We start from the raw sequence: 15,266 nt of genomic DNA, 5'->3' as shown, positions 1-15,266 counted from the left end.
ATTTAGTATGTTGTAGAAACAGAGAAAATAGAGACGGGCTAGGCCTCCATTCATAGCTGATCACCCAATTCACTATTGTGTTCCTGCTTTCTTCCCACACTGTTTGATTCCTTTAGCCCTTCAGAACTATATCTGACTCCTCCTCGAATACATTCAATGTTTTTGCCTCAATTGGTTTCTATGGCAGAGAATTCCACAGATTCACAACTCTCTGGATGAGGAGATTTCTCCTTATCTCAGTCCTAAATGGTTTATCGTGTATCCTTAGACTGCAACCCCGGGTCCTGGCCTCCCTGGTTTCATTCTGATCCCCTCCCTACCTCAACGAATTTCAACATTCTCCAAATTTTTTTGTCGCCACTGTTTAAGAGATTCCCACAGTACCAAATAATATTAATAATTAAACATGAATATTTATTCATAGCAATTAGTATTGTTACACTGGAGTTTATATTAATAGATTGGAACCAGAATGGATACACTGGAGATTATACTCAGATTGGAATTGGTGTTGATATGTTGAGTTTATGTTAATAAATTAGAATCAGTAGAACTATATATTGATTGATTTGGAATCATAGGGTCATAGTCATAGAGATGTACAGCATGGAAACAGACCCTTCGGTCCAACCGTCCATGCCGACCAGATATCCCAACCCAATCTAGTCCCACCTGCCAGCACACGGCCCATAGCCCTCCAAACCCTTCCTATTCATATACCCATCCAAATGCCTCTTAAATGTTGTAATTGTACCAGCCTCCACCACTTCCTCTGGTAGCTCATTCCATACATGTACCACCCTCTGTGTGAAAATATTGCCCCTTAGGTCTCTTTTATATCTTTCCCCTCTCACCCTAAACCTATGCCCTCTAGTTCTGGACTCCCCCACCCCAAGGAAAAGACTTTGCCTATTTATCCTACCCATACCCCTCATAATTTGGTAAACCTCTATAAGGTCACCCCTCAGGCTCCGACGCTCCATATTGATGCACTGGAGTTTGTACTGTTAAATTATATTTTTTTGTTGATATAATAGTTATGTGTCTCCTTCCTCAAGGGGCCCAATAGTTTTTTTTGTACCACAGATATCTCACAGAATGGAGAGTCTGTTGACTGAGGTTGAGAGGCCCATTGTGAACAGTTTGTTTTGAAATGTAACTATTTACTATTGCTATAAACTGTACGCGTTCCAGCAGAAAGAATTTGAACAGGATTGTTGAAACCTGGATAACCCACTGCATAGAAGGAGGCTATTTGAACCATCTAGTCAGTGGCATGATTTATCCATGCCATTTTAATGAAGCATTTGACAGAAACTACAAATCAAATGCAGCAATATTTGAAGGCTTCAATACTGATGTTAAGTAACCATCCCCCATGGCACTTTGCTGTCAGAATATAACTAATTTGCATTTACATAGTGCCTTTCATGGAATAAAATATTTGAAGGTACTTCAGAGTCATGTTATTGAAGAAAGTAGTTCCTGAGGCCATATGAAGAATTATTAGGAAAGGTGGCCAACAGCTCAGTCATGAGGTATGTATTCAGGCACATCTTAAAAGCAGAGACGTGGAAAGGTTTAGGAAGGGCCGAGGCAACTGAAGACATGCCCAATAATGCATGTTATAAGTAAAGTTCAAGCATAACTTTCAAAAGAGAATTGGATAAATACTTGAAGCTGAAAACTGTACTCTGTTAAAGGGAAAGAGAAAGTAGGTGTGGCTCATTAGATAGTCCCTTTAAAGGGATGGTACTAGCAAGATGGATTTAATGGCCTTTTCTGTGCTTCATCATTCTGTGAACAATGCCATGTCTCCAGTGCCAAATTACTTCTAATATTGAGGCTTCAGAACAAACATTAAACAGCAACAGCGGTTGATTAAATTAATTGATCAAGTCACACGTTCAAGAAAAATGTGCAGCCCCTCCTCCCAGCACTGTCCTCACTCACCTTTCAAACACAATTGGTGCAGCATGCACTCAGACTGACCCCTGGGATTAAGGACCCTTTAGGTGCTGACCCCTGAAGTCACTGGCCATCAGGTCTCCTTGGTCATTTAGGTGGCTTCTTCTGGCCAATGATCGGATCTCCCTTGCTCTGTAACCTCCAAATGGATGTCAATTTAGTATGTCGCTAAACTCTGAGGCAATCATTGACCATTTTCAAATTAGGGGAGGCAATGGCTTTGTGGTATTAATCGCTAGACTATTAATCTAGTAGACGCAGAGAACTGGGTTTCAAATTTGGTCATGGCAGATATTGCCATTTGAATTCAATAAAAACTTGGAAATAACAGTCAGAAACCATCGTCATTTGCTGTGGTGAAATAAAACTTGTCTGATTCACTAAAATCCTTTGGGGAAGGAAACTGCTGTCTTTACCTGGTCATAGAGTCATAGCGATGTACAGCATAGAAACACGCCTTTCGGTCCAACCCGCCCATGCCGACCAAATATCCCAACCCAATCTAGTCCCACCTGCCAGCACCTGGCCCATATCCTTCCAAACCCTTCCTATTCATATACCCATCCAAATGCCTCTTAAATGTTGCAATTGTACCAGCCTCCACCACATCCTCTAGCAGCTCATTCCATTCACGTACGTGCGTGAAAAAGCTGTCCCTTAGGTCTCTTTTATATCTTTCCCCTCTCACCCTAAACCTATGCCCTCTAGTTCTGGACTCCCCAACCCCAGAGAAAAGACTTTGTCTATTTATCCTATCCATGCCCCTCATAATTTTGTAAACCTCTATAAGGTCATCCCTCAGCCTCCGACACTCCAGGGAAAACAGCCCCAGCCTATTCAGCCTCTCCCTATAGCTCAGATCCTCCAACCCTGGCAACATCCTTGTAAATCTTTTCTGAATCCTTTCAAGTTTCACAACATCTTTCCGATAGGAAGGAGACCAGAATTGCACGCAATATTCCAACAGCAGCCTAACCAATGTCCTGTACAGCCGCAACATGACCTCCCAACTCCTGTACTCAATACTCTGACCAATAAAGGAAAGCATACCAAATGCCTTCTTTGCTAACCTTTCGACCTGCGACTCCACTTTCAAGGAGCTAGGAACCTGCACTCCAAGGTCTCTTTGTTCAGCAACATTTCCTAGGACCTTACCATTAATTGTATACATCCTGCTAAGATTTGCTTTCCCAAAATGCAGCACCTCGCATTTATCTGAATTAAACTCCATCTGCCACTTCTCAGCCCATTGGCCCATCTGGTCCAGAACCTGTTGTAATCTGAGGTAACCCTCTTTGCTGTCGACTACACTTCCAATTTTGGTGGGTTTTTTTCCTGTTGTGGCTTTCATGTGACTCAAGACTCACCGCAGTGTAGTTGAATCTTAATTCTTTTCTGGGCAATTGATGCTGGCCTGGCCAGTGATGCCAGCATCCCATAAAGGAATTTAATGAACATTCAGGCCCAACCTGAAAGGTGTATGTTGGTTCTGAATGGAGTGCTCATGATGGGGAGGAAGACTTTATTTGAAACAATATCAAGTCTCTCTCCTCTCCTCCCACTTCCAAAGGAGCTTTCAGTGTTTGTTAAAAATTAATTTATTGTGCAAACCCAGTTGTCCTTGAGAAAGTGGTGGTGAGCTGCCTTCTTGAACCACTGCACTCCTTTTTAGTGTAGGTTGGCCCACAACGTCCCCAGGGAGGGAATTGCAGAAATTCGATCCAACCACACTGAAGAAAAGGCGAGATATTTCCAAGTCAGGGTAGAAGGTGTGTTGGAGGAACTTTGGTGAGTTGTTGTACAACCACTTGTAGACAGAACACACAACTGCAACTGAGCATTGGTGATGCAGAAAGTGAATGTTTGTAGATGCAGTGCTAATCAAGCATGCTTCCTGATGGTGTCAAGCATCTTGACTGCACTCATTGAGGCAAACGGAGAGTATTCCATCACACTCCTGACTTGTGCCTTGCAGATGGTGGGCAGTTGTTGGGGAATCAGGAATGAATTACTTGCTGTAGGATTCCTAGCCCCTGATCTATACTTCTCGGCACATAGCAGTTCAGTTATAATTCCAGTTTATAGTTCAAATATCTTCTATTTTGAGAGTTGATATGGGCACCTCTGAAAGGTGGTGCCTGTAACCAGCAACCAAGTCTGGTGCTCTGCAGGACCTCTCTGCCCAGCACACGATCAACTAACCCCTGCCTCTCCCATAGTTTCTGTTAATTGCTCACTACCATCCTGCCCCAGCAATAGATGATTTGGCCAAAGTTTTCCTATTATTTCTAGTTGAGGCATGACCTGTGATTTTTAAAAAATGATACTCCTTGTGGGAAGGTCCTGGCATAGCTGTAAAGTCATTGGACTAGTAATCCAAGCCTAATGCAGTCATAGGGATATGGGTGCAAACCCCACAATGGCAGCTCAGTGAATAAACTCTGAAATATAAAGCTAATCTCAATAATGGTGACCAGGAAGTTATTGTTGTTAAAATCCATCTGGTTTACTAGTGTTTCTTAGGGAAGGAAATCTGCTGACCTTACCTTGTCTGGCCTACATGTGCTTCCAAATCGACGACAATGTGTTTGACTCTTAACTACTCCTGGCCCAGCAACGGCATTCATTTCAAAGGTTAAGAGGGGTGAGCTACTAATGCTGGCCTTACCAGCAATGCCTTCATCCACTGTTGAGGGTAAAGGGTAGATGCATGGTACTTTCTTTCCCAAAGAAAGGTCCTGGCCTCAGAGGGAGAATGGGCTTCCCAGAGGGAGAGGTTTTGGGGAAAGAGGTCCTTACTGCAGCCTCCAACTGTGGTTGGATCTGTTCCTGGAGGTTTCATTATTTGACTGTCTCCATTTACCTGTCCCCACACTCTCACAATTGATTACCTGACATGGCTCAAGGTTGAGGGAATTAACTCTCTGCCCCAGTTGATTTTGTAATTCCTTGCAGCCGGTCCTGCAGCCTTTTATTCTCCAGTCTGCAATTTTTACTTTATTTCCAGGGCACTCATAAACTAACCCTATAGCTCTGGCTTCAAACATTCTTCATCAAACGTGCTTCCTGGGGGATGAAGTGGTGAAGAGGTTAATCTTTCCATCTGCACTCAGGGTTTACTCCTGCCCTCTCTGTCTCCTCTCCACCACACCCCTCTTCCATTCACAGCTGCCAGTGATCTAACAGAGGCATGACCGAATAGCTGTGTCAAGTGGAAGGCTAGGCACAGTAGACCCTGTTGTCATTCAATCCAGCCTGGCCTGGTTCCAACCAGTGCCTCGGATATCAGCACGGCACGGACACCTGCCATGCACCACAAGATGACACAGTGTGTCCACTCTTGTCCACTCTTAACAAGAAGATAGCATCAAGCATTCCAGAGAGACTGAGAAAGCATTTCCCTGTTTATTGCACAGGTTTAAAACTAATCTCTCAGGCCAGGTCGAGGGGAGGGGAGCGGATGAAGCTATACCGACAAATGAAATAGGCTGGAAAACACAGTTGGAACTTGGAGAAAATCTGCTGGGGGAGGCAAAAAGTTGGAGCGGCTGACTCCAATTGCATTTATTCCTGGAGGTTATTTCATGTCATTCCTTCCAAGCTCAATTTCTACAAGTTTTATGAAGTATTTAAAGGAAATGAGGGAAAAGAACTCATTGTAAATGGGATTTTCCTCAATTGCTTGCATATGTCTAGCGAGTTAAACGTTTATTCCTGGAGACTTAAGACCAATCCTAATATTTCATAAGCGGAATCCCTCAGTTAGGTTCCAGTTTGTAACTCACTCCTGGGTATACTTTTTTTTTATATGTGTACATAAACCACCTGAACTCCTTGATTAGATTCCAGTCTGTACCTCACTCCCTGGTATCCATTGTTCAATATATAAACCATCGGAACCCCTCAATTAGATTCCAGTTTGTAACTCACTCCTGGGTATCCATTATTCGATATACAAACTATGTGAACTCCTTGATTAGATTCCAATCTGGAACTTATTCCCGGGTATCTATCATCTATCTAAAAGCATTGTGTTAGAACTTTCAGTATTGTCTGCATTTGTTTTTAGTTCCAGACTTTCTAGTTTTGAGAGTCTTGCTTTGATTAATTCCTTCAAATAGATTCTTTAAGTTATGCAATTAATCACAATGTTGATTTCCAGAATGAGGCTGGCATGATTTATTGAAAGGGTTTACCAGCTTGACGCAAACTTGAGATCATGCAGCTATGCAAACACCTCACCTGTGAGTCATCATTCTTCTTTACATTCCTTGGCCTTATCGTCAATGCCTTTTAAAATGTTGATTTGCTCTTTGAACCTTAGTGACATATATTTCAAAGGCGGTGTTGCAAGTTCTGAATATTCGATATTTACATTCTTGCCACTATTATTTACAAGCTACACACTGGCATGAGGTTTCCATGAATGTGAATGAGGTTTCCTGAAAAATCAGTGATCATTTTCATAGTTTCAATTTTGTTTTATTCCTCATCTCCTTCGTCCTTCCTGTTTCTCACATTTCCATCCTCGTCGCTGTCTGTTAATCCATCTTTCAGTCTCTCTCTCTCCCATTACTCCTCTCTTCTTCTTTATTTCTGTACCTCCCCACCCCATCTCTTACTTTGAGAGTAATTTTAAATGTCTGGCCCTGTGATGATTGGGTTTTTGGTTGGGATAACTGTAATGAAGGGAGGCACTTGCACACTTCTTTCGCAGTCTGAGCTACAATTGTAAAGGCTGCGTTTGATGCCACCACAACTGCTGGGTATGGCACCATCACCCCACAGCCAGTCACTGTGATGTCCCTGCCAGTAACTCCAGTGGTAACTCTCTGCATCACCGCTTCAGCCATTGTCAATGCACTGAGCTGGGCATGGAAGGGGGCAGCACACAAAGCAGAGAGCAAGGTGGAGGGAAGGGGCATAGAGGGGGCAGTGAGAGGTTGGTGAGTAGTTTGGGGTGAAAGGTCAGAATCTGGACCTGACAATGCGGAGCTGCCCATTGTCAAGGTTATGCTGCTGTTTCTTACCCACTTAGCTGGGCTTTGGTGGCAGGGGATTGGCAGAGGTCAGAATGTGCCTTTGTGTCTCCCAAATAAACCAATTATTCTCTTGTCCACCTGAGCATTAAAATTGATCTTCATACTTCTTTCACCTATCTGTCTCCCTCTGTCCAACACCCTCAAACCTTATTCAATTCCTGTCTCTAGCATCTTCTTCTCTGTCCCATCCTCCCTTTGCATCTTTTTCCTATTTTCCTTTTTCTTTCTCACTTCTCCTTCCATTCTGTATCTCTTCCTGTCTCTCATTCCTTTTCTTCACCCTTTTCCCTCTCTCTCTACCTACATCTCTTTCTCTCCCACTCCTAGTATCTCTGTCCTGCTTTTCCTCTTCCCTTCCTATCTCTACATTACATTAGGAACTCCACCGAAATATTTTGAAGTACAGCACTTGAGGTGGAGGTGCCAAGTCACAATCAAGACCAATCATGCCAACTTTCCAAGGAAATGATGGTGATTCCTATTGGGAATTGGAGTACTGAGGGAATGTACCCTTCCCCAAGTCTCACATTCACTAATCTCACTGGGAATTGTTACTAGCTAATTCAACACAGAATTAAGAATGGTCACAGAACTGCCTGGTCCCCAATAGAAGTAATGAGTTCAAGCAATAGAGGAAGTTTGGTCTTTCCAATGAGACATTAACCAAAGGCTCTGACTGGTCTCTCAGGTGGATGTCAACCGTCTTCTGGCACAAATGAAAGACACGGAGAAGTTTACTCCAGTGCCATGATTAATATTTTTCCTCAACCAACAACATTAGAAGACAGAAGATCCAGTTATTAGCTCATTGCTGTTAGTGGGAACTTGCTGGGTGTAATCTATGTAAACATTTGTCACATTGCAGTTGTGACTACATTGCAAAGGATTTTAGCTATAAAAAGCTTTGGGACTTAGTGCTTTTGTGAAAGATAGTTGATAAATGCCAATCTTTATGTGACTGAATGAATGATCTTATTGTCACATGTATTTTACAGTGAGAAAAACAGTAAAATACAGTGAAAAGCTTTTCCATTGTCACCATGATCCAGCACCAATTTGAACAGTATTAAGAATAAGAAAGAAAAAGATATTGTTTAAAAAGAGTCCATCAGCCCTGAGCCAGCTCATCATCAACAACACCTGTGCTGCTATCTGTCTTTGACTGCCTCTACACCAGACCCAAACAACGCTGAAGTTGCCACTCTTCACGCACCATCTTTCACCGCTAGGCCAATTCGCCTCCACTACTGCCTGAGCCGACTATCAACGTCAGAGTCACATCTCTCGCCATTGGGCCTACCTTGTCGATGTTACTGTGATGACTTTCTGCCATCACTTTGCTGCCACTAGCACCAGATCCAACCAATGATGAAGTCACTGATCATCAGGAGCCATCTTACACTGCTGGGTCCACCTCACTGACATCACCTCCACCAATGTAGCGGCTGCCGATTCTGATGCTAAGTCCTGCGCTCATCCTAGAAAAGTTATTAGAGCCTCACTCACCACTGGGCTCACTCGAGTCTGTCCTGGAACTCCTCCGATTGCCACCTGAGCTCAGGACAAGAGATAAGTGAAGAAGAATGATAGGGTCCTGGGGAGTGTTGCCAAACAAAATGACCTTGGAGTGCAGGTTCATAGTTCCTTGAAAGTGAAGTTGCAGGTAGATGGTGTAATGAAGAAGGTGTTTAGTACGCTTGCTTTTATTGGTCAGTGCATAGAGTTGTGATATTATGTTACAGCTAGACAGGATATTGGTTAGGCCCCTTTTTGAATACTGCATTCAATTCTGGTCATACTGCTATAGGAAAGATGTTGTTAAACTTGAGAGTGTTCAGAAAAAAATTACAACCGTGTTGCTGGGGTTGGAGGGTTTGAACTTTAGGAAGAGGTTGAATAAGCTGGGGCTGTTTTCCCTGGAGTGTCAGAGGCTGAGGGGGGTGACCTCTAGAGGTTTACAAAATCATGAGGGACATGGATAGGGTGAATAGACAAAGCCTTTTATCCCCAAGCTAGGGGAGTCCAAAGCTAGAGGGCATAGGTTTAAGGTGAGAGGAAAAAACTTTAAAAGGAACTAAGGGGGAACTTTTTCATGCAGAGGGTGATGCGTGTTATGGAATGAGCTGCCAGAGGAAGTGGTGAGGCTTACAACATTTAAAAGGCATCTGGATGGGTACATGAATAGGAAGGGTTTACAGGTATATGGGCCAACTGCTGGCAAATGGGACTAGATTAATGTAGGATAACTGATCGGCATGGACGAGTTGGACTGAAGAGTCTGTTTCCGTGCTGTACATCTCAATGACTCCATGAGAAGAAAAAAATCAAGTTAAGAGGAAAATAGAAAAGAAAAGCAGTCGGAGCAGATGCTTCTTGTGACTTGCTGGTGTCTTGGCTGGGGGAACAAAATAAATCAGTTTTCTATTGCCTCCAGTCTAAGTGTGAGTTGCTCTGTTAGCCACTGCCAATCAATAATGACCACTGCCTTTTTTTTCAGTACAATGTGATGTTTCACTTGGACCTGGTGTACTTGCTCACCATCTTTGTTCCCTCTGGCACAGTGTTCTGGGCCAGCTCCCCACACAGCAGCAGGCGTTCAGTGGCCTGGATTTCCTGGAAGCTGATAGCACTGTGTTTGTTGTAATGGGTCGGTGGGAAGCTTCGGAAATATTGTTGATGAGAGAGTTCATGATGCTCGTGGCTTTGGAGGAGATGCCAGTACCACGGTGAACCTGCTTCAATACGTTGTAGATGTGAATGATGTAACTTTCTTTCATAGACTTTCGCCTCTTCTTTCCGCACTTCTCTGATATCCTCTGCACTGCTTTCTTAGTGGCCGTCTTGGCAGCTTGTCCTTTTTCTCAACCGCGGTGACAATCCACTTCAGGCACAGTTGCTGAACTCTGTTTGTTTCAATTTGTATTGTGGCTCCTTCTGCCACCTGCTGGTGAAGCATAGTTTTAATCAACAATATATTGTAAGAGACTCAACGATGCTGCTTGTGTAAAACTGATTAAATGTTCAGCAGTAAAATCAGTGTTTATATATTCGTCTCCAACATTTTTTGAAAGGTCTAATGCAAGAATAACTAGACAACCATGATGCAGAGGTGCTGGTGTCGGACTGGATTGTCCACCTGATGAAGGAGCAGCGCTCCGAAAGCTAGTGCTTTCAAATAAACCTGTTGGAGTATAACCTGGTGTTGTGTGATTTTTAACACAGACAATCATGGACTCCACGCTGGAGAATGAGATATTAGGAATGTTAACTGATAGCTTGGTTAAGTTGTTTCTTTTTTAGGGAAGATAAAACATTAAAAGATGAGAAAGGTGCAGAGAGGGAGAGGGAGAGGGAGAGGGAGAGAGAGCGAGAGCAGGAGGTTAGGGAAGAAATAGAAAAACAAGGGAGTTAGACAGCTCAAGGAACATGTGCAAATGTTGGGCAATACACAAGAGGATAGTCCTTGAATGTAGTTGGGTTGGAAATAGAGGGGCAAAGTAACGAATAAAGGAATATTTGCATTGTGTGCCACCTTTCACAGCCTCAGCTTGTTCCAAATTATTTTATCGACAATAAAGTACTCTGAAATGATGTCACTGTTAATAGTATACTACTCAGGGTCAAGATTGACTTGCTACCACTCTGGTTTAATAGGTTCTGAGATGGCTGGTAAGTTACACTCTGCAACAGGTGGAACACATGAGTTGCTGCTTTTCTTCGCATTGGTTTAGTGGATCTTGTAAATGCATCACTACTGGCACTTTCTCAGGTCTTTGAGATACCAGTTGTAGGTTATCCAAGTCTACAAACCCAGCAGTAGATCACTGCTGCCTGGTAAAACATGCAAGCTCCCAAAAACAGCAATGATTAGATAATCCAATGTTCAAGTGACCTTTGCATAGGGTTAAACATTGGCTTGTGCACATGTGAGAACTCCCCTTAAGGAATTGTTGATAGCAGGCTAGGACTGAAGACAAGCTGAATAAATGATAATAACAGATATTTGTATCATCTGTAACCACAGGTAAGGTGCCATTGGACTGGAGGTGGCTAATGTTGTGCCTTATTTCAGAAAGGCTGTAAGGAGAAGGCTGGGAACTATGATCCAGTGAGTCAGACATCGGTGGTGGGTAAGTTGTTGGAAGTGATTTTGAAAGATAGGATTTACATGCATTTCATGAGACAAGGACTGATTAGGAATAGTCATAATGGCTTTTTGCAAAGAAAATAGTGTCTTTACAATGGATGATTGTGGTAGCACCCATGTGGTGACAAGGCCTGGTGTGTGAGGTTTGGGGTAAGGACTTGGAAGAAATTGCTCAGCCTTAAAATGATTGAACTTTATGTTGAGTCCTGAATGTGGCAAATGAGATGCTGTTATTCCAACTTACACTGAGCCTCACTGGAGCACTGCAGCAAACCTGAGACACAGATATTGGCCAGGAAATATGGTGATGCATTGAAGTGATAAGCATCAGGGTTCAGTCAATTTTGCAGACAGTACAAAGGTGTTCTGCAAAGTGGATGCCCCAGTGTAGAGGTAAAACTCACTGTGAACAGCGAATACAGTGGACAACAGTGAATGAAGTGCAGGTAAATAGCTGCTTCGCCTCAAAAGTGTGTTTGGAGCCTTGGATAGTGAGAAGGAAGGAAGTAAGTGGGCAGATGTTACACTTTCTGTGATTTCATGGGAAGGTGCCGTGGATTTTTTTTTGTTATTTATTCATGGGATGAAGGTGTCACCAGCTGGGCCAGCATTTATTGCCCATCCCTAATTAATCCCCATGCTGAATCAACCACATAAGAGTCAATCACATTTTTGTGGATCCAGAGTCATATGTAGGCTAGACTAGGTAAGGATGGCAGTTTCTTTCCCTAAAGGACATTAGTGAACCAGATGACCGTGGGGAAGTATTGGGAGCGGAGGAGTGGACCAGAGTGTTCTGGAGGGAATAATCCCTGTGGAAGTTTGGCAAGATAAGTGAGTGGAATATGTGTCCACTGGTGGCTTCTTGTTGGAGGCGGTGGAAACAATAACTAGTGTGGATGCTGGTTGGGTTCTTATTTACTGGGGGATACTATTGCTGTTGTGGAAGGGAAGAGGTGAGGGCTGTAGTGATTGAAACGAGGTTAATCAGCTGAACCATATCGAATATGAATTCCCTGATTGGGGCTGTTAACCTGGTCCAATCAGGGAGCCGTGGCTGACAGATAAACAGGAGTGTCAGATTCTGGCACTCTGATAGCTGACTCTGTAGAGGCAGTACTCGAGTCAAGGACTATTCATGTGTAAATAAAGAGTGACATGTGATAACTCTGGAATTATTTCAGTGACAGTGGGAGCAAATCATGGGAGAAACCCTCTCGCAACAGTCGTCTTCGAGTTGGGGTAAGCATTTCATATCATGCCTTTATTTGGGAAACTTGACTCGGTCAACCCTGCCATTGAGGACTGTGTCCAGAATGTGGAAAGAATGCGTTATTTTTCCTAGGCAAAAGACAGTGCGGCAGCTGAAAAGCAATGAGTAATTCTCATGATAGGCTGTAGAGCCACAGCCTTTTCTGTTATTAGAAGCCTAACTTTCCAAGGCTCCTACTGAAACCTTTCAAGAATTGACAGACATGGTTAAGGAATAGAGAGTGGTTTGTGTGTGGATTGATCTGCCAGGGGAAGTGGTGGATGAATGTACAAATACAATATTTAAAAGACATTTGGATATGAATAGGTAAGGTTTGGAGGGATATGGGCCAATCTCAGCCAAGTGGGACTTGTTTAGTTTGGAAATAAGTATGCGTGAACTGTTGAACCAAAGGGTCTGTTTCCATATGACAAGATTCCACTTGGTGGACTAATGAGTAAAGTTAGATCACTTGGGATTCAAGGAGACCTTGCCAGTTGGCTACAAAATTGGCTTGACAGTAGGAAACAGAGGGTGATGGCGGAGAGTTGTTTTTTTGAGAGGCCAAGGACTATTTAAAGTAAAAATTAACAACTTTATTTCTTAAAGTATAACAGAGAATAATTAACTAACAACTGTTTACCATTCCTTACTCTAACCTATCTGTTACCTTTCCCTCTGTAATACTAGTCCAATAAAACTCCCAATTAAGACAAGACTTCTTATCTCAAAACCAGGCAGATTTCGTTCTTCTGTTCGGATCTTCCTGTCTTCTTTTCTTCTTTTTAGGAATTTCTGTGGCACAGGTTACTGTTCAAAAAGGTACCTTTTTAAGAGAGCTATTTTTCACAGTCTGTTTACATGCAGAGCTTGTCAGTTTTCCTCTCAACTGTTCAATTTCCCGCCAGTTTTATACCTCAGAGCATCGGGTTGTGTCATTGGCTTTTAAGATTGTCAATACACTCAATTCAAACTTGATTGGAAATTGATATTTTTCTCGGGGTATAATTTAAATTGATTGGCTGAATTCAAACTTGTTTTTGTCTCCAGGCGACGAACTACTCAAGTTGTTCAACCCAGTGTTACAACACTTGGAGCTGTGTCCAATAGTTTTGCTGCTTTTAGCTCTCTTAAAATGACATCCACATCTTCATAACACTAGAGAAATTGAGGGTTTGGTTAAGAAAAAGAAGGAAGCACATATTAGGTATAGACAGGATAGATAGAGTGAATCTTTAGAATATAAAGGTAGTAGGAATATACTTAAGAGGGAAATCAGGAGGGCAAAAAGGGGACATGAGATAGCTTTAGCAAATAGGGTTAAGGAGAATCCAAAGGATTTTTACAACTTGAAAGGATGTTGCCAGCGGTGGAAGATTTGAGCTACAGGGAGAGGTTGAATAGGCTGGGGCTGTTTTCCCTGAAGCGTTGGAGGCTGAGGGACATAAAATCATGAGGGGCATGGATAGGATAAATAGACAGTCTTTTCCATGGAGTCGGGGAGTCCAGAACTAGAGGGCATAGGTTTAGGGTGGGAGGGGAAAGATATAAAAGAGACCTAAGGGGCAACTTTTTCACAGAGTATGGTATGTGTATGGAAAGAGCTGCCAGAGGAAGTGGTGGCTAGTACAATTGCAACATTTAAAAGGCATCTGGGTGGATATATGAATAGGAAGGGTTTGGAGGGATATGGGGCGGGTGCTAGCAGATGGTACTAGATTGGGTTGGGATATCTGGTCAGGATGGACGGGTTGGACCGAAGGGGCTGTTTCTGTACTGTACACCTCTATGACTCTAATTTGGTCAATGGGCTGAGGAGTGGCAGATGGAGTTTAATGTACATAAATGTGAGGTATTGCATTTTGATAAAACAACCAAGGGCAGGACTTAGACAATTAAGGGGCACAGGGTAGCGCTGGAGAACTGAGATACCTAGGGGTTCAGGTACATACTACTTTGAAATTGGCATCACGTAGACAGCATAGTTATGTCATAGAATCCCTACAGTGTAGAAACAGGTCCTTCGTCCCAACAAGTCCACATTGACCCTCCGAAGAGTATCCCATCCAAACCCATTCCCCTACATTTACCCGATTAGTGCATCTAACCTACACATCCCTGAACGTTATGGGCAATTTAGCATGACCAATTCACCTAACCTGTACATCTTTAGATTGTGGGAGGAAACCCGCGCAGACACAGGGAGAATGTGCAAACTCCACACACACAGTCACCCGAGGCTGGAATTGAACCCAGGTCCCTGGTGCTGTGAGGAAACAGTGCTAACCACTGGGCCACCATGCCGCCCAAAGCAGGTGATGGACCAGGTGAAGATGAGAGCAAGGTGCTCAAGTTCAATCAGAATCCATCAGGGATGTTGGAGGGAGTCCTGTGGCAAGACTGAAGGTGGATCTGGAAACCTTGTTGAACAAGTAATTAAGATAATTTAGAATTTAGAATTATGAGCTGCCTTAAACCTCCTGGATTTCCCAGCCACAGTACCTGTTTTGCAATCTGTCACCAGGGTTATCATAGCAGGAACAGTTTCTTTACTGAAACAGGCAGGTTGAAAGGGCTTTGATTTGTTAAACTGAAGACAGCACCATCTGCATCCAGTGAGGTTCCTGCAATAGCCATTGAAAGGCTGCTGAAAGGAAATAGCAGTAGGCCATTTAACCCATTGAGCCTCCTCCAATTAAATGCAATCATGGCTGATCCTCTATCTCAATATCCACCATACTACTGCTGTTTTCACATACATCTCTAGATTCTACTTCTTCTTAAATATATTCAACTTACTCTTCTGTGATAAGAATTCCATCCTCTCAAGAGATGGAAGAAATCTCTCCTCATCTCA

General features: G+C 43.0%; 1 protein-coding gene across 2 annotated transcripts in view; it reads right to left on the bottom strand.

Annotated features, from left to right (window-relative positions):
* Window positions 1-15,266, bottom strand: part of LOC140476521 (transmembrane protein 151B) — a 108,901-nt gene that overhangs the window by 37,725 nt on the left and 55,910 nt on the right. Inside the window, exon 3 of one of the 2 annotated variants that reach the window (XM_072569273.1) lies at window positions 13,063-13,567. The exons of the other annotated variant lie outside the window; for it this stretch is intronic. Coding sequence (XP_072425374.1) covers window positions 13,540-13,567 — 28 coding nt within the window. The 3' untranslated portion in view covers window positions 13,063-13,539. Of the gene's footprint in view, window positions 1-13,062; window positions 13,568-15,266 lie in introns of those variants that run through there. 2 annotated transcript variants of the gene reach the window in all.

Source organism: Chiloscyllium punctatum, chromosome 4 (assembly GCF_047496795.1).
Source record: "Chiloscyllium punctatum isolate Juve2018m chromosome 4, sChiPun1.3, whole genome shotgun sequence".
Lineage (NCBI taxonomy): Eukaryota > Metazoa > Chordata > Chondrichthyes > Orectolobiformes > Hemiscylliidae > Chiloscyllium > Chiloscyllium punctatum.
This window is presented reverse-complemented; position numbering and strand designations above follow the sequence as displayed.